Source organism: Melanaphis sacchari, unplaced genomic scaffold, assembly GCF_002803265.2.
Source record: "Melanaphis sacchari strain LSU unplaced genomic scaffold, SCAv2.0 Contig19_pilon_pilon, whole genome shotgun sequence".
Classification (NCBI taxonomy): domain Eukaryota; kingdom Metazoa; phylum Arthropoda; class Insecta; order Hemiptera; family Aphididae; genus Melanaphis; species Melanaphis sacchari.
Genome location: NW_020270975.1, coordinates 1849128 through 1870218, shown reverse-complemented (window position 1 = coordinate 1870218; position 21091 = coordinate 1849128). Strand labels below are relative to the sequence as shown.

The following is a 21091-nucleotide window of genomic DNA, read 5'->3' as shown; positions in this document are numbered from 1 at the left end:
TTTGTATTTGATGATTCGGTATAAATAAAATAATTATTACACCTCTAAATTACTGCAACTAACACGTGTGTTTGTTTCAAAATTTTGTTTTTTGTATTTGAATCGTTCGCCTATAACACTTCAAAAGTTTATAATTTTATTTGAATTAAAAACTTAAAAGCATCATAACTTTTAAATGGAATAAAATAATATTATTTCAATTGTTCAGTAGCAATTAATATTACTAAAATATACCCCAAATGACGATCAAAATATCAAATATAATTTTGAATAAAAATTTTAAACTTTGTCAAAATAAATTCAGAAATTTGGATCCAATACTAATAAAAAGGAATGCGTTTTAGCAATATAAAATTTTTTTGTAAAAAAAAATAAAATTGTATTAATATGTATTAATCACTATAATATATATTTTTTAATCTACCTTCTTCTTATTATGTATACAATGAAATAATAATAGATAGGACAAGACGATAAGCCTGCAAGTATATCAAGTAGGTATGAAGCTTTGAGGCTGTGGACTTTTTAGGGGAGATTCGCAGATTTTTCCTTTTATCGAAGAAATTCAGACAATATAGGGTTTTATAAATTTATGAAAATATTTGACTCTGTATTCTTAAAAGTTTATCGCTAAATAGTTGTATGATAATTTATAAAGATTTGTGTGCTTTCCATTCCTCTGTTATTTACGACTTACTGTACAAAGTAAGCAGTAATAATTTGTTATAGCTGACATCACGTCACCGAGGTAGCGATTGTCGATTAGTGACACTTCTGAATATTAGTGCTGATACTGTTGGAGATATGCCGTTCGCGTTTATAATTGAGATTATATATATCATACAATATTTCATAGAATTATCAATTATTATAATTATCCAATTAGGCATATACTATAATATTATTCATAATAAGTATTAGCACATCGTACTTAGATTTGTTTAAAAATTAAAAACATATCTAAAAATTAAAATTAAATTGAAATGATGGAAATGTTATTAGAAATAATCCAATAAAATTTAATGCATTTAGAGAACATTATTTTTAGTGAATACGTTTGATTAGAAGTATATAAACTTTAGGAAATTTTAAGATTACCTACCGATCCGGTTATATAAGTTACTTATGACTTATGAGTCATAAGGGCCATATTTTTTAATTATTTAGATTGTTTATACTTTTTACTATTGAAGGATAACTTTTTTTGTATAAATGATAATCAAACTTTAAATTATTGATTGTTAAGCATTTGAATTTTAAACACGCCAATTTTAAAGTTAATTTCGAAAAAAAAAATATTAATTTTATCAGTTTAAAAAGTTTATTCTCTTTTTTTTAAATTATAGTTTGTGGATCACGTAAAGATTATTTTTGAGCTATCAAATATTATATAATACTATTTTATCAAGAAACATAACAGAGCTAATCTGTTATAGCATTAAATTATTTGTGTTTAAAAACATGTTGGCATCTGTCTTCGCAAACTGTAGCTGGTATCTTGGTGATTAATATATAAGGAGATATAAAACCATTTAAACAAAAAATAATTTGATTTTAACTGGATGAATGATTTTTAAATCGATACCAATTACAGTACCAAATTGAAATTATTTTATAATCTATATACTTCATAGTCATAATCTAGGTTATGTAAAATTTAACCTGGGCATCTGTTATACGTTATAATCAGCTGTAATCGACAACAGCCTATATAACAGAGGCCAAAAGGTGGCATATAGGCGTATATTAGGGGTGAAGGAGGTCTTAGCCCCAAATATTTTCAAACTCAATATCGTCAGTACAAACGTAACAAAAATAATAATACGTGTTATAATAATTTATATTTATGGTTCAGACTTTCGACCATATTTACGCAATCACGTCTGTACAGGGTGACGGACCTGCACACGTGAATAAATTTGCTGCCTGTCCATGAGTAGTTATAGTATATTTCTTATTTTTATAACATTCGCAAAAGACCAATTCGAAAATTTTACAGCAAAACGCCTGTACAGATCGGATATGCACATCACCCGATAAACCATACGCACCGCTTTGTATATTATTATTATCATCATCATCATCATCATCATGACCGGATGACGATAAAAATATATGTGCATGCGTATTGTATTAGTCGACGTAATATAAATGCATTGATTTCATTGCATTGTTCTTTTTAATATTTCGGATTAATGGTCACCGCGCCGAGTAAGCCAAAATGTCATTGGCAGCAGAAACGAACTCCATTATTTCGGATCGCTTGTTTAAGAACACAAAATGTTTTTGACACAACACGTGATAGTTTATTATGGACAGCATTCACTCTCCCCCGCTCTTGCTCGTACACTTTGGTGTAGGTACCTTCCGACCCCATACGATATTTTTTTCTCGTATAATATCAAAGCTACAATGCCGGATGTACGGACTGATAATATGATTAAACGAGGAAAAAATCGACCGAGAATCATCTATGCAATTAATGGAATTTTTTAAAGTTAGAATACGCTGTTCCAAGTAATACGGGCACATACGTTTGTAGCACCCTCACGTCGTTATCCTTGTGTCGTCCACCAAATACCTATCAACAGTGTTCCAAACCACCAACGGTTCGTGTGGGGTTTTATCAACACTTCCGTGGCTTCATATCGAACCTTGACGTTCATAAATGTAATGCATCTCAGTTTAAACGCACCTTTGTAGTTTTAACTGAAACCTGCAGGATAACAAATAATTGTTTAAATTATGAACTTGATCTTACTACTATAGGTATGTCTTTAAATGTGATAAATGAATTGAAACTAGCAATCATATTCGTGGCGGTAGCGTTCTTATAACGATATCCGCAAAGACACTCGTATATTCCCTTGCGTCTAGGAATCGAAACGTCTGAAACAAATGTTGGATAGATTTTTGTAAAACGTTCTATTGGTAACTACTGCTGCTTTGCAGTAAATACTTATACGGTGTATAATATTCTTCCCCTGCAATCTTACTCTTTTATGAAACCGTTGTAACCCACATAAAATCCATCGATTCAGCTTGTACAGAGATCAAACATATTCAATTTTCTACAGTGACCACAACTCAAACCCAAATTACCTATCATGGGATAACGCGAGCACAGTGAGTTATTACATTCTCACACAATCCTATAATATATAAATATCATAATTGTTTGATACAGATTTAAATTATGAATGAAACATTACGGAACGTTATTACAAATATTATTATGAAGACAGAATTTGATTTAGGTACCTTAGATAGCATTAAGTAATAATACCCTGTTATCAAATAATTACACAATTATATCAAAATACAACTATGATTATAGGAACTAATCAATGAATTGTTATTAACATAGGTAGGTAGATAGTTATGTACTTAGAACTTAGAACCAACATATATTATTATATTAGGTAAATATTAGCTAGGTATTATAATAGTTATATATCAAATCTAAATATTTAATAAACGTATCTAAAAGTGATTAATTTATGACTTGTAACTAAAAAATTATAAATTTTATGTTGTGAATTATTAAAATTTTGCATTATATCAGTCAATAGTAAATTTATGAACATGTTTTTATGATTTTTTATGGTAAAAATAATGTTTTAATTTCCGGGAGAACAACGTAATTATTAAAATATGATTTACTCATTGGTGGATAACTATAAATTGATAAATAACAATTTTGACATAGATACGTATTAAACAGTATATGATCACGATTTCGGAAAAAATTTAATCATTCGATCGGTTGACGTTGTATTGAAATGAGTTTTTGGGAGAACCTAGGAAGTACTGAAATACACATGTAATGATATTTTTCAAATTTTTTATACTTTTAGCCTGCCTGCGCAATAAAATAGAATTTTTTTAAATAGTAACACATAATTAACGCACTATTAGTGTTAACCACATTTTATTAAAACTAGTTTGATCTAATAGCACTTGATTCTAAATTTAAAACTGACAAAAATTTCAATTTTTACTGAAATAGAAAACATTTTTTTAAATGTTTAATTTACTTGTATTGCCTGCCTAAATTTTACATTTTTGAGTAATTTTATTTTTTCTTTATAAGTTGTATAAAATTTTAATTCAAAACCCTTCAATCTCTTTAGAACAACTCTGTTTAAATATCTATACTTAAAAGATGGTGGTAATTAAAAAAATAATAACAAAAACATGAATTACTAAAGAAACATAGGATTATATATGGTATTTTGAATTTCATACATCAACAACCAAACACTTTAATCTAGTATTACATTATTCGGGATACATTGACCTTATTTATTAAATAGAAATACAATAATAGTAAACGAAAGCATAATAATATTCAAAGGTTTAAACTAAACACACTTCTTAAATTATAATTTAATCAGTCATAATGCAACTGAAAGACAATAATATTATATTAATGCATGTATATATGTAATAAAATAAATAATAATAATGATAATAATAAAAATAACAATAATAATATGCATGATTAATTTGTTTGAATAGACATGGTGGAGTCTAAACAGTAAAATATGCTAATCACGTTTTAAAATAATAATGTATATAGATAGAAAAAATAATATAATAGGTAAGTAGTAGAAAAATTATAGCTTAATATACAAAGTTATAGATTTTTTCATTTATTTTGTTTCGATATAGGTCATGAAAAATATGTTTTAGATATATGCTGGCATTTGTACATTTGCCAAGAGAAGTGTATAGTATATTTTTCAAAAATAAAAAAAAAACTAATAGGCCAAAAATGAGCCAATAACTTTTGTATTTTAAATGTGATTTAAACAATAAATTAAAATATTATAGAAAAAACTTCACGATAATATAATAGTACTATTGATCAGACAAATAAATTTTAATAATTTATTTTTCACAACCCATACATGAATACATTGTATTTAAAATTATTCACAACTTTACTAAAACGATAAGTAAAAAAAAAAAAAACTATTACATAAGATTTACAGTATTTCTAACTTTGGTACCTACTTAAATTATATTCAACCAAATCTTTGCCCAATAATAAATTAAATAGTAAAATAAAAACCACATAGTACAATAAATAGCTGCAGTTTAAATTAACAGCACATTTTTGTTGATACAGCAATGAATCATAACTGCATATTTATTAGTTATTATTCTAAAAACTATACACAGAGTACAAACACATAGACTTACATAATTTATTTGATATGATAGGTAATAATGAAAAAAAAAAAATACATTTAATTGCTTAATAACAAATTGATTGATATTTTATCATGTCATGTGTTAATTGATATCCATTATGACTCATTAAAAAAATATAGAACAGTTTGATTCATTACAAAATATGAGTAATGACAGTATTTGGTTAAAATTTTTACTACTCACTGATTGCCTGGACCTAAGTTTGATGAATAAAATTTTTGTCCGAATCACAACTTATTGTTTTCTCTTTTAGAATGAAAAACAGATCATAATTTTTGAATCATTTACTAAAAATAAAAATGTAAACTTGTTTCATGAGTCATAAATTTATTATAAATAGTACAAGTTTAAGATCTCAAAAATAAAACCGGGAAAAAATAAGTAGATTGATATTTGATAAACAACCAAATCAAAGAAAAATCGATTTAATTTATGTAACGCCTACATTGTAGGCATACAACTTTTAATGAAACATCGCCAATGCAATAACGTATAAATAACAGTACATTTCAGTTTTTCGCAACTGTGAAACTAATTACTAATTATATGGATATTTTTATAAATAAATAATATTAAAATATATCATGTAAATTTGATCAGTGTATCAGTTGACAAGACATAGACAAATTATATATTGCTATAGATATATAAGCAAGCATTTGTATCGTTGTATTTAATATACACAAAAAAAAAAAAAAAAGGAAAAACAATTAATACGTACAATATTATAAGTAGAAATTGGGCAGTTTCTTATTAGAATATTTGTATGGCTTTGACTAATATTATGCAGTTATGAATACAATCTAGATATACTATGCCACTAAACTTATTTTAATTATCTACTAAGGCAGCTATTCTTAAACTGTAATCCGCAGAGAACACTTCAGGGCTTAAGTATTTTTTTTTTCAAAATATTCAGGAAAATTACTTTAAAATATCTAACTAAAGATTATTGATAGCTAGTGGGGGAAAAAAAAAATTGTATATTAAATAATAATATATATGATATAGTTAATAGTATAGACTCTATACTCTATACTATAATTATTATTATATCAAATAATTATAATTTTTATTGCAAATAACTCCAAAAACTAAAAAAAAAGATAGGGATTCCACGATAAAAGTGGACATCAAAAAGAGTTCCGCGGATAAAAAAGTTTAAGAAACGCTGTACTAAGGCATTAATTAAATATATTTAAAATATATTTGAGCACAAATAATTATACAAATGAAAAGGGAGATTATTAAAATACTATAAAAATTTAAATTAAAATAACAATATCCATTCACTAGGAAATAATATACAAGAGATTTGATTATATTTTTATAGTAAAAAGTTATGTATTAATTGAAAGTATATTCAAATTGGATGCTAATATTTATGATTTTTATTAATAACTATTTTAAATCTTGAAATTGATTTTTAAACTCAATATGAAACAATAAAATAATAATATACTGATTATACTACTTATAACAACTGAATATAAATATATCAAATTCAGTCATTTAGCAAAGGTTTTTAAAGAATTTCAGAAGTCACTTCAAATCAAATAATAATAATTATTTTTAAAATTATATTTACAACATGTGTATGGTAACAAAATGGATTATTGACATAGTTATTTTCAAGATATAATTTATTGATACCACATATTGTATTGAAATTATAAAAATTGTATTTTTACTATAATATAATCAATTACTTTATTCAATGTTTTCGATTTTTACAGATAACCATAAAGAAGGACAGTGCATCAGAACCTATTTATCAGAAGATTAAGAATATTTGTTCTATTAATTTGTATTTTTAAGTTTTTGTTAAGCCAAAATTAGACTTCTCAAAGAAAATATTTTGAACTTTTTTAAAACTAGATGAATATTCTAGACTAGAGGTTTCCCTATGTGACGCATCATATTTTTAATGGGTCGCATTATCTTTTTAAATAATACATTTTTTAGACATGTGTTACTTTTTCTCAAATTACGAAAAAAAATTCATTGATTTGATATTATTGTAGATCGCCAAAATTTAAAAAGTTCCCAAACATGTGATGCCATAAAAAGTTTGAGAACCACTGCTTTAGAATGCGAAATACCACTACCCAGTGAACAAAACACATAGTCCACTCATAGTCCAGTACTACTCATAATAGAAACTAAATAGTAGAGGAATTCAATAGAATAATGGTTTTAACAAGTGTAGGAGTTGCAATTTCTTGTAGTACAAAATATTTAAGATAAATGGGTGGATATTTTATATTTCATTCTACAATTTATTATTCTATTTCGGTACCACTTTTTGAGATGGTTCGCAACTATTTTGGCAATAGGATATAATTGTATATGTTTACTCACAAATGATACAATTAAACTAAAGGCAAACATTTAAGAAAAATTAAATTAAATTAAAAGTATAAAATAAGGGATAAAATAACATATTTTAAAGTAAAAAATAAACAGTTACAACATTAAAATTAAGAGTAAATAATATTATGAAGAAGTAGACTTTTATGTTAAATTCTAATAAATATAAATAATATGTCACTTGGATTGAGATAAATGGTTACGCTTTATCACAGATGACGGAACGATCAGTTGATAATTGTTAAGTAATGACTAGTGGCTCGTCATCTGAAAAGCCTTGAACTGCTGGCTCATCATCTGAAAAGTTAATAATGTATTCAATAAAACAATAAAATAAATTTAAGCTATTAAATGATTTTATACACAAAACTATATAGAATTTTTTTTTGTTAAATTAAATACCTTTAAATACTCCTAAACCTTTGAGAGCATGAACAAATAACCAAATTCAATTAAAAAATTATGAATTAAAAATTTTTAAGACTATTATAACCACATAATTAAAAAATTTAAATTGATAAGTAATAGAAAAATATAAAAATAAACTACTAACCAAGACTATCAACTCCAGTAAAAGTAGCTGATCCCGACCGTGTATCATATCGACTATTGGCAAATTGCACAAAGCTATTTTGCAAGTTCCGATGTCGAATAACAAAATATGTTAAACCTGCAGATAATCCTATAACTAATAATACCAAAATCATAGACATCCACCCGGTATTGACACCAACAACGACTACTTCTGAAGATACATTATCAACTGAAATAATAATAACATTAATTTGATTATTTATAAATTTGAAATTTATTTTGAATATTGTACTAACCATTTTGAGGTATAAATGAGAATACTTCGGACATTTTAGATACATAACCTTCATTTGTTGCTAGTTGAACAGCCACAGATAATTTGTTACTTGTTGGAGGATCAATGATAATAAATGGACTATCTTCAGCTTGATAAGTCTTGGCAGTTGTGACATTCAATTCACTGCCTTCAGACATATGCACCAAATAATGAATCATCCTAGAACATTAAGTATGTTTATATTAAATTATTCTTAAATCAATGTATATTTATGTACTCACGATGACTTAAGTAGAAAAGTTACATTAGGTTTATGCCAATATATTTCATAATGACCATCCGGCATGCTAAATACTTTAACTTGGTGTGGAGAAGGCAATTCTGGGGCACGATAATTAATCAATGATGATGGGACAGCATTTGGTGTCGAGGTTGAAATACGAATATAGTAATTTCCACCGTAGTTAACAGAAAAATGCAATGAAGCTTCGGTGTCAGATACATTTGGAACAATAACATCAAAATTTTTATTTTTGTTGGATTCCAAAATACTTACCTAGAAAAACAAAATTGTATGATATTATAAATTTAATTGAAATAAATATAATTTTATAGTTTCTTACTTTGTAAGACTGTTGAACTGGGTGACAAGATGCTTTCCAACTTATAAGAATCATTGGCTGACTTGAGTGTTCAATTTGTTCAATTTTTATATCTTTAGGTGGAACAGTTGGATCAAATGGAGTTATAATATTAAACGGTCTCTTAGACAATGGTCCAATACCAATGGGACCAATGACACCAACATCAATCATAAGTGATGAGCAAGATTCAATATTGACTAGAATGGCTATAGTTGCTGAAGTATTATATTTTGGACCTAAAAAAAAATTTGTATTTATGTTATTTTTTAAATAAATATCATAGAGCTTCTGGATTATCATACCATTTAGGAGGTCATTAACATTTGTACCATAATAAACCCCATAGATCCATTTAGTTCTTCCATACTGTTTGGGTGCATTCCATTGTACTCTAATTGTTGACTCTTTCTTATCTTTTATATTGACCAAAGAGCCAGTTATATTTGTCACAGATGGTAATGGTTGACCTAAATAAATAATAAAATAAAAAAAATTGTTTAAATATGGTTAAGAAACAAGCTGTTTCAATATTCTTACCGTCAGTTTTTGTTACAATTGTATATTTCATACCAACATATCGCATATTGTATGGTATTACATTTATTGTATATGTAACACCAGGTGACAATTTAGTAACTGAAAATTTATATAATAAAATTTATAAAAAAAATGTATTTTTTTGTAAAATTGAATACTACTAACTTGTAAATTTTAATGGATTGTTGTTGTTAGATACATTAAATGATTGAATAGAATTGGGATATGGCCCTTCTTTAACTGGTGCTGAAGAAACAATACTAAAACCATCTGCATGTTCAACACTTTCCCAAGATATAGTGATACTATTTTCTGTTCTTGCAGTTATGTTTAATTTTAAATCAACATCTACTAGAGAATCCTCGTCGAAATGGAACCTTTTTACAGCAGAACGTTCAGATTCAAACTCTGATAGCTTGGCAGTAACCTAAATTCAATATTTAAGTTAATAATATTAAAGAGAACACCAAACCTACATATGTTGTTTCAGTCTTAAAAACATACAACATATTAAATTTATGTTTAGTAGAACCAGTTTTTTATTGTTAGTTATAATATAAAAGTAAATTGACATATTTCAGTTGTTTATAGTATACAGTATATTCTCAATTGCCCATGGTCTTCTGCAAATCTATTATATATACAAAAAAAAAATAATGTTTCTTTAATCCACATTACATAATCCATGAATCGGTCTAATTAGAGGTTGCAATAACTGATAACCTAATAATGCAGGTAGTACGTTAATGCAATTTTATCGTTAGTTTGGCCTAGCACACATACAATACCCCAAAATTATCATACTTTCGATTTGAATAGATTGACCAATACACCCATGTCTCCTTCACCAAACAATAACACCACTATATATCTACTGTTGTCTGAGATGCAAAAGATACATGTAATTAAATATTACTTTTCATTAGTTACTTGATTTTAATTTTAATATTTTTAAAGTATTTTTTTAGTACAAAGCCGGCATTTTTATTTAATTTGCTTTAAAAAAAATATAAAATAACAAGATTTAATTTTTTAATAATATAATTATTGAATTTTTATTAAATTTTTAATTTAGCAGATTATCCTCAGAATTTGCTTATTTGTGGATACCACACCAGTAAACCAACCTATTCTGTGGATAATCAATAATACACTGTATTAAATTTCAAGTGAGTTATGAGTATTTTTTAATTATATTTTAATTTATACCCATAACACATTTAAAAATTAAATTTCTATCTAAAACCAATGAACAGTTATAAATATATATATATATATATATGTATATATATACCTTTAAGGTTAAGTTAACCTAAATTTTAAAACTAAATTAATTTTAATAAGAAGAAGACTTTAGTCAGATGAATGAAACCACATAATGGCCAATACAATTCACTGTTCTAAATTTGTTATACAGAGTAATTGTTTTATAAAAAAATACTCATTTTTTCATAATCTGTTTACTTTTTTTTAATATATATTATATATTTTTTTTTTTTGTATGATTTTTGAGTGAAATAAAACTTTTTTTAATATTTTTATAGTTATTTTTTTTTTGAATGATCACATACATTACTAAATTTAAATTCTAAAGCAAAATATTTTTTGATACATAAAAAATCTTAATTCAAACGAGTAGTTCATATGTAATATTTATTTAAAGTCTAGAATGGTGGAATAAAGTAATACAGGAATCTATTTTTTGCACATCAACACTATAAATACTTAAGAGTTACGACATATAAGCTACTCATCCAAATTTAGACTTTTATAAATCTTAATACTCAACAAAATGTTCTGCTTCAAAATATACTTTAAAATGTATGTTGTGAATCAAAAAAAATTAACAATAAAACATATTTTTATTATTTTTTTTTTTTTTTTTGAAAATTATTGTTTCAACTGAAAAATTATGATAAAAATATTTACAAAAATGTTAATAGATTTTGAAATAATAAATGCTCATAAAAGAATTACCCAGTATAGTAAGTTTTTACAACTGAAACAACATATCTGAGAATAACGTTGTTATAATAACTACATTATAAGGAATAACAGAGAACTAATTTCATATGAAAAAATTTCAAAACATGTAGTTATTTTCTGAAGAAATTTATTAATGAATTTATCCATGTATTTTTTAGCAAGAAGAGATCAATGTGATAAGTGGTTAAAACTATAAATTAAATATTTTATTAATATACCAGTTATTAGAGTGACATTTTATTAGATAAATAATATTTTTAATAGAATTGCTTTGATTTATTGAAAAAAAATAAGCAAAATTAGTCTTTTATCTACTATATTTAAGTATTTTAAAGTAATAAACTAGAAAGTGACTTATATAAAGTCACTATTAAAAGTGAAGTTTTTAAAGATTTATTATGCATAACTCAAAAAGTATATATAAAATTAATATTTTGACTTTTAGCCACATAACAGTATGATCTCCTTTCTAAAAATAAAAAATAAAATAATTAAAAGGACACTACACTGGCAAGTTTTTTGTTTAATGTACAAATGATGTTCAACATAGAAAATTAAATATTGACAATAATCTATTTTACTCTATTATTTTTAAAATAATCATATTGACTTGCATTAAAATTAAAATATCAATAAATGCGTCTGAGATGCCTTAGATACTTATCTTACCTTAAAATTTAATTTAATAGTATGTATATTTACTCTAATTTTAAAATTACAGAGTAAAATTAATTATTATGAATAAAATATTTACTATGTTGTACGTTTATAAGATACGCCATGCATAAGTAGCATTATTTAAAGAAATAGTTTTAAAAAATGATTAACATTTTTAAGATTTTTATCATATGAAATGTGATTGCTACAATTCTCTTTAATCAAAAACAAAACATACCCAAAAACTATATTCAATTTTTCTACGGTATAATGATGATCGAACAGGGTAAGATTGTGTGATATTATTATAATCAGCTTCAACAGACAAAACCATAGCTGGGTGAGGTGGCTCAACATAAACATTGTAAGACAAAATACGACCAGCTGGATTTTCTGGTCTAGTCCAAGTGACTAAGACTTCTTCCGCATTTACTTGTTTAACTATTACATTCAAAGGAGCACTTGGAACTATAAAATTTAATTAAAAATTACATTTTTAAATCGTACTTAAAGTTATTAATTTAAACATACCGCCTTCAGCAGTTGATGCCAGTATGAAAAAGGCAGGTGGGTAGATAATGTTAGGTACATCTTTTTGACGGACATATATAGTCATATTGTATGTAGTATATGGCTTGAGTGATGTAAACTTATAATTAGTCAAAGACACCCATGTTTTATTAACTGATGTTTCTGGCATACGTGATTCACTGATAGAAGGTAAATATTCCAAACTCAAATTTCTTGGTGCTGCCCAATACAAAGACAGAGTATTTGAAGTTGTTTCGTGTTCATCAATAAACATTAAAGCCACCTGCAAAAAAAATGTAGAAATTGTTAATAAGTTAATACAAATTCAATATGAAATAAACAATAAAAAAAAGATAACAAAACACAATAGAGAATAACCTTAAATACAAATATAGAAATAAAATGTATGGATAATAAAAATAAAAGAAGATAAACATTAACATTAAAAATTGTGACTAAATAGAATATAACTAATTAGTTAAATATTGATACCCACTTGTATACTGAAGGTATCGTTTATTGTATCACAATAATCTTCATCAGTGCCATCATAACAATCTTTATGGCGATTACATCGTTTTGATGCTGGTATACATCTACTGCCATCACACGGGAATAGACCCACTCCACAACTAGGTGTTCCAGGAGCTAAATAATTAAAAATTTTTTTTAGGAAATAGATATATTTTTATTATTGATAGCACTATTACTTTGGTTATTGTTGGTACAAAACATTTCATCACTAGCATCTGGACATTGTGGGGTACCATCACAAACTTTTTCAATACTAATACATGACCCAGATATCCGGCATTTAAATTCTCTGCTATTATTTTTACAACGACCCACAAAATTATTGTTTTTACAGTTAGTTTCGTCTTCACCCTGATCGCAATCAAAAATTTCATCGCATACCCATGAGTCTTCAATGCATAAACCTATGTCAAAAATAATCATTTATATGTTAAATGAATATTGTATTAGTACTTGTAAAATATTTAAAAGTAAAAAAAATATATATATCAACAAACAAACCAGAGTTACACTGGAAATAATGTTGAGGGCACATATTTTTAGGAGTTACAATCGACATGTTTGTTTTAGAAATAGTAGGAGTTAAAGTTCCACATTGTTCTTCATCTGAACCATCTTCACAATCCATTACATTATCACATTTCCACCAATAAGGAATACATTTTCCATTACTACAGCGGAATAACCATTCACTACATGTTCCCTAAACAATCAAAAATAAAATAACAATAACTTAGAAATATAAACACAAAATACTTAGTTAAAATATTGATACTAACATTAGTGATGAATGGTAAAGATGGAGTAGTTGGTTCAACAGGGTAAGTCCTATTTGTAGATGTACAATTAACTTCATCACTCTTTAATCCATCATTACAGTCATCATCTCCATCACATTTCCAAGATGCAAATATACATTTCTTGTTGGCGCACTTAAATTAAACAAAATGTAAAAATGTTAAAAACTAAAATAAACATAATATTAAGTATTGAATACTAGTAATTAATACAAACCTCAAATTGCCAAGACTCACAAGTTGGTATATCACAATTAAGTTCATCTTTACCTTCAGGACAATCTTTTTCACCGTCACATTGCCATTTGACTGGAATGCAAGTATTTGCAGTACCAGGACAATGGAAACTACTTGCTACATGTTAAAAAAATACATTATATTTTAATATTTATTATTTTCCATTTAAAATTATTTGATTATAATCAATCAGAATTTGTATGAATTTTCATGTTTTTTTAGAGTATTCAGTTTGATGTAAAAAATCTATAGTTCATATTAATAGGTTCATTATAAGATTAAGACTAGTAGACATTTTTAGTCTCAATTTTTATTTTTATTTTATTAAAAATGTCTAATAATGATTTTCTGTTTACAAATTCTTGAATAATATATCTTTAACAAATATTCTTTTGTAAAGATGTTTATATTTGTAAGTTAGTGGTATATTTTTATATAATTAGTTTTGTTGTGTTATTTCTTCATTATTTGTTTAACCAAAGAAAGTAAATACAAATGTAGGTCAAAAACAACAAAATGTATCAAATAAATTGTTTATAGTAGTTACTTGTTTATATAAATTATTATTGTTCACTAACTAATTTATTCCGTAAAACTAAATAATCTCTAAAAAAAAAGACAGTTTAAAGCTAAATAAACTAAATTTTTTTTTTTCCTAATTATTTATTACACTTTAACAAAACTCAATTTTCAGTTGTTAATACTTATTAAAAAAAATAAGTGTTTATTAGGTCCAAATTTTAAGGTTTTTTAATCCATTAATGTTTTATTTTAAGCCAATTTTAGAAAATACAAATCCAAAATGTAATTATAATATATAATATAGTATATACTAACGTGGACAAGTTGATGAAGAATTGTTGGAAATGTTTAAACAGTCAACCTCATCTGACCCATCATGACAATCATCTTCTAAATCACAACGCCAATGCGTTGAAATGCATCGACCATTTTTACACCGAAATTGTCCAACCGAACAATTTGAATATTCTGAAAATTTTAAATAAAGTAGTTTTTAAATTGAATAAACTCATTAGATTTAATACAAAATGTTTGAATAATTAAAGTTGTATATTTGAAAGGTTGTTTTGAGATTTAAAACTAAGACTATCATAATAAGAAAAAAAAAATTAACTATTTTAATTAAATTTAAAAAATACAAAAACATATTTACTGCAATTTATTTCGTCTGAACTATCCTCACAATCAGGATCAAAATCACAGGTCCAATATGATGGAATACACTTTCCATTATCACATTGGAATGAGTTTGGACCACATGAAACTTTAGTACACTTGACCTAAACATTAGTTAAGTTTGTATTAATAACTAAAATAAATATAATATATAGATAAGTAAATATATCTACAGAAAAAAATAATAAATAGAAATAATCAAATTTACTACCTATATTTTAATCAAAAAGTGGTATTTATACTTGTAGTTTACCTATTCACTATTATCACATAATATATATACATTATTTATCGTAATTATTATTAAATTAGTATAAATTTAATTATTTTAATTATTTACTTAATTTATAAGTGTATAAGAAAAAAAAGTATAGTATTAAAAAATAAGTAAACAAGTATATTTAAAAATATGGCCTGAAAAATTTGTGGATCCTTATTTCATCATTTTTAATGTTTTTAAAAGATGAATTTGTGACAGAATAATATATTTGTGGCGCCATATTTTTTTTAAATTTTATAACTAAACACTTATTAATCTTAATAATATCGATGGAATCTTGCTACAGTAAGTAATTTATTTAACTTAAAACACTCATTATTTAAAAAAACTATCAATGTTTTTGAAAATATGTTATTACATAATTTTTTAAGCTGTTAAATTTATTTTTATACTTTTTTTTATTATTAACATTTTTTTAACAACAGAATGTATTTTTTATTCTTAATTTCGAAGCAAAATATTTTTTTTTAGTACATCAAATACAATTTTTATAAACAATGAAAATAAATTGAATTTTAAATAGGCAGTTAATGAGTTATAACTTATAAGTAATTAAAGATTAAATAAGTAAAATGAAAAAGGTACAAAACTAATACACATGTTGGACCACCTCTCAATTCATCCATATTTATAAGTTATAACTAATAAACTATTTGTCTGAAATTTGATTTTTATAGATCAAAATAATCTGAATATTCTGCTTTAAAACATGAAATAAAAAATGTATGTTGTCATTTTAGAGTAGAAATTATACAATCAAAAAAAGTAAAAATATATTATTTTTTTTTTAAGTATAGTTCTATAATGGCTGATAGATAACACAAAATAATACTATTTAATTAAAATTGATATTAAATAGTTTTAACATTCTAAAACAATAATTTTTTAACAGTGAAAAAAAACATTTTAAATAAAATTATCAATCTTTCAAAAAATAATAAATTATTAATATTACTATGGTTTTAAAGTTATTAAGTTTTTATTTTTTTTATTTTAAATGTTTGACACTCGCTTTACGATGGATACTTATTATAATTTGAGTAGAAGTAAAATAATTTTAAATTAGTTATAAAGAAGAATCTTACTTCATCTGAATTATCTCCACAATCATTATCCCCATCACATTGCCAATATTTAGGCACACAGTTACTATTAGCACATTGGAAATAATCAACTGAACAAGTTTGACCAGCTATTAAAAAAAATATAAATGTTAATTTTATTATTAAACTTAGCAAATAAATCAGTATTAATCTTACTAATTGCCAATAATGGAAAGATTTTCATAGTAACATTTTTATATAATAATTTTACTAAATATTTATTTAAGACTTACCTAACTATTCAATATCTACAATAATAAAAATATGAATATATTATAGTAAAAAATGAAGAAAAAATATATCATACAAGTAATTGGCAATAGTTATAAAAAAAAAATATCAATAAATCAAGTTGAAAACAATTAATAGTATTAATAAACATACATAAAAATATTTATTAAAAATAAAAACTAAAACAATTGATTTACCTGATGGACAAGTTCCATTGGAAAATGGTTCCTTAAGACCAGGACAAAGACAACTATTATCAGATTTACTCATATTATCTGGACATTGACAAGAAAACATTTGATTTGGTAAACCAAAACAAAAATGAGAGCATTTGTTATTATTTGAACATGCATTTGTATCAATTTGTGACATATGTGAAAATACCTAAACGTGTTCAAATAAATAAAATTTAATATAACATGTTAGGTAATGTATACACATATATATGATCTTATATAATCATACTTTTAAATCCATTAATCCTGGCAAATGTGAAGCAACTGTTTGTATTTTAGCTCCATGATCTTTATCTGACATGAATATAGAATTTTGTTTCCAATCATCCCAATAGATCCAATCTTTGAGAATAGCTACAGCAAATGGATGAGAAACTTTTTCCTAAAATTAAAAATATATAATGCATTGAATTCAAGTTTCATTTTCAACAATTTAACAGATTAATTAATTAATTTCAATGCTCACGTCATTTTTTATAACTTTTTTTATGTTGTTTCCATGTAAATCGCAAGAAGCTATGTAATCATGTCGTGCATCTGCCCAATATAATCGTTCAGCTATATAATCAACAGCTAGTCCATTTGGCCATTCAATAGAATCATTACTAATTAATGTCTTCACATCAGATCCATCTAAATTAGCTCTTGCTACTTTAGCTTCACCAACAGCCCAATCAGTCCAAAACAAATAACTAAAAACATTTTTTATAAATTATATGTTATTATGAAATTAATAGTATACATACCCGAGTCTAGGGTGAACTGCTAACCCTCGAGGTTTCTTTAGATGAGTAGGACCTAATATAGTCTTGCGCATGTGTCCAGGAATTTTAGTATTAGTACGTATAACTTCTATTTTAGACAATGCACCATCAACAAAATAAAGGTGCTTAGATATCCAATCATATGCCATTCCCTCGACACTACTAAGACCAGAATTCACCAAAATTTCTGGTCCTTGTTTACCATCAGATAAACATTGTCGCTAAAGAAAATAAAAAAAATTAAACATATATAACAATTGAAAAAAAAATTATGTAATAATACAAATAATGAATAATTTATTATACCCCAATAGTATCAGTAACAATATCAGCCCAAAAAACACAATTACTTTCCACATCAAACTCTACGGCAATGACATTTTCAAGTTTACGCACAGGTAATACTTCATATGATAAATTACCACTCAACCTAAGAATACGCTCTTTTTGTGCAACTAAAATAAATTCTGACTTTTCTCTAAAAAAATAAAATCGGTGTTTTAAATAAATTATTTTAAATATTTAAATAATCATACATACTCAAATGGACACGGAACTTCTTGAGGCATGAATTCTAATGAACGTCCATTTTTACACATATCTCCAGGTATTAAACGATAACCTTTTGTACGGTTATACATTAAACCAGGTTTACAAGACAATGGAATTAAATAAGGATCAAAGCTACTTGTTTTATTCCTAATACATTGTTTAGAATTTGAAAACCATGTAAATCCATGATCACTAAAAAATAAATATAAATATTTCAATCACAATGATAGTATTTTTTAAAGCACATTACTCACAAATTATTGAACAATTGAACACTTAATAAAAAATTATATTTACCATGTATAATCTTCAATATCACAATCACATGTCATGGTCTGAATTGGTCGATCATAATTCATTCCATTGTAACAATTTGCTTTAGGCGCTCTTCTTTGAAATATTTGTGTTTGACCAAGAACACAAGATGTCTTTAAATGATCTTTTGAAGTGGTAGGTGACCAAAATTTGTAATCCTTTTTAGTACAGTTATAAGCTATAAAATTAATTTGGTTTTAAAAAACAAATAATATTAGGCAGTAGTTATTTAATCACAACTAACAAATATAATATTTATTTTATTGTTTTATAACTGTACAATAGTAGAACTAAAATATATATTAATTAATAATACTAATATAATACTTACAAAATGCATTCTTTAAATCAATTTTAACTATTAACCACTCATGTTTTTCCATAACTGAGCCAAACATAGTAAAAACAGTAGTATTTTCCCCAGGTTCAGTCATCAACTCATAAACTTTTATTTGACTGTTAGTGAAATTTTTCTCAAGCCATGTTTCTCCTTCATCAGTTGAATACAGAATTTGACTGGTTTCTTCTTTTTCACCTTTGTAGTACCGGACAGCAATCAAAATGCCTCCATGATCACCAATGTTATAAAAATGCATATCTTTTAATACTTGTCGCCACGTGAGTCCAGCATCTCTACTGACAAAAACTCCTGGATTGCCCTTTAATGATTTACCAACTACTCCAGTAGCCATAATAATTCCAGGTGCAGACTTTGATGATAAAATAAACGTATGAGTTCTAGTGACAGGATACACGTGAGCAAACATTTGAGTAAGATGTAAAGAACAATTGTCCGACTGTAATACACGAAAAAATTCAATACAAAATTATGAAATATTAAATGATATATCAAATAAATATAACCTTTTCACAATGAGAAAAAGATCGTGTGACATTTAACAATCGCCAATCAAAACCCCAATTAAAACTGATAAGAGTCACAATATGCTCTGGACCTATATCCACACTTCCTGTCGGCATTGAAGCAGAAATCTGTGAAACAATATAGATTCCTTGAAGGCCTTTAACTTTGTGTATATCTGCAAATGGTTCAGCCCACAAATCACTAAAACATAATATTAATTAATTCTAAGAGACATTATCTCTTAAGTATTGAAATTAAAATTAACTATTGAGTAAATATAATTTTAAATAATACCCACAAATTTTGATTTTGTTTTAATAACATATTACCACAACAAATTTTTATCAAGAAGTTCCATTTATGTTTTTAATATTCGAGTAAATTAAACTATTATATTAAACTTAAAGATAAGAACATATTTATTTTAAGTGTCAGTTGTTGTTTTTAAATTGTGATATTTTACATACTTAAATCTTGCTTGAATATTAAAATATTGAATAAATAAAGATAATTAAAAACTATAATATTCTTACATTTAAGTTTGAAATTAGTCTAGTACTTAAAATATTAAAATTAACAAAGTTTAATTTTAACTTATTTTTACCAACATTAACTATAGCCAAAAACATAGAACAATAAAAGTTTAAAATACAGTAGAACCTCGATTATCCGTGACTCGATTATCCGTGTTTGCGATTAACCGTGCCCATTCTTCCGAACATTTTTAAACATAATACTCGATATCGACAATCGTATTAATGACATTTTTGACGATAACTTCATATTTTAAGCCCTAATAACTTGTAGTAGGTATACAATATTATGGATGTAGGACGTATGTATAACATTATTGTATGTATACGTCTTCTTATGTATATTTCTAATTACAATTGAATCAAAATTTTTAAAATTTCATTATTATAAAATTGTACCTAGGTATTTCCAATTATAATTAAATAAAAAATTTCATTATTATAAAAAGTCTCGATTAACCGTGATTTTCATTTATCCGTGTGACCCTCTCCCCATCATTACCCCGGATAATCGAGGTTCTACTGTATTCATAAATTAAGCAAATGTTCACGTCGGTCTGCAGTAAAATTATTGTTTTTTTTTTGCCTTACCTGTCGTGTTTAATATACAGACGTTTAGATCTATAAAATATAGAAGTCAGCCATAGGTTTATAATATCATTTTTGTTTTTAAATGTTTATCAAATATAAC

The 21091-nt window shown here is 25.4% G+C and overlaps 1 protein-coding gene across 2 annotated transcripts in view; it reads right to left on the bottom strand.

Moving 5' to 3' along the window:
* Nucleotides 1-7694: 7694 nt before the first annotated feature.
* Nucleotides 7695-21091, bottom strand: part of LOC112593026 (sortilin-related receptor-like) — a 22062-nt gene continuing 8665 nt past the window's right edge. Inside the window, exons 6-33 of one of the 2 annotated variants that reach the window (XM_025337242.1) lie at nt 19867-20068; nt 19334-19799; nt 18985-19180; nt 18676-18879; nt 18442-18613; nt 18118-18356; nt 17838-18063; nt 17601-17753; nt 17333-17519; nt 16887-16993; nt 15499-15625; nt 15162-15314; nt 14305-14441; nt 14070-14222; nt 13792-13993; nt 13467-13694; nt 13253-13404; nt 12757-13039; nt 12464-12693; nt 9748-10009; nt 9583-9681; nt 9348-9512; nt 9025-9281; nt 8683-8957; nt 8421-8620; nt 8144-8353; nt 7993-8010; nt 7695-7887 (exon numbers count right to left, since the gene is read on the bottom strand). In XM_025337242.1, the coding sequence (XP_025193027.1) occupies nt 7832-7887; nt 7993-8010; nt 8144-8353; nt 8421-8620; nt 8683-8957; nt 9025-9281; nt 9348-9512; nt 9583-9681; nt 9748-10009; nt 12464-12693; nt 12757-13039; nt 13253-13404; nt 13467-13694; nt 13792-13993; nt 14070-14222; nt 14305-14441; nt 15162-15314; nt 15499-15625; nt 16887-16993; nt 17333-17519; nt 17601-17753; nt 17838-18063; nt 18118-18356; nt 18442-18613; nt 18676-18879; nt 18985-19180; nt 19334-19799; nt 19867-20068 (5359 nt within the window). In that variant the 3' untranslated portion in view covers nt 7695-7831. The remainder of the gene's footprint in view (nt 7888-7992; nt 8011-8143; nt 8354-8420; nt 8621-8682; nt 8958-9024; nt 9282-9347; nt 9513-9582; nt 9682-9747; nt 10010-12463; nt 12694-12756; nt 13040-13252; nt 13405-13466; nt 13695-13791; nt 13994-14069; nt 14223-14304; nt 14442-15161; nt 15315-15498; nt 15626-16886; nt 16994-17332; nt 17520-17600; nt 17754-17837; nt 18064-18117; nt 18357-18441; nt 18614-18675; nt 18880-18984; nt 19181-19333; nt 19800-19866; nt 20069-21091) is intronic. The other variant, XM_025337243.1, reaches the window with a different exon arrangement.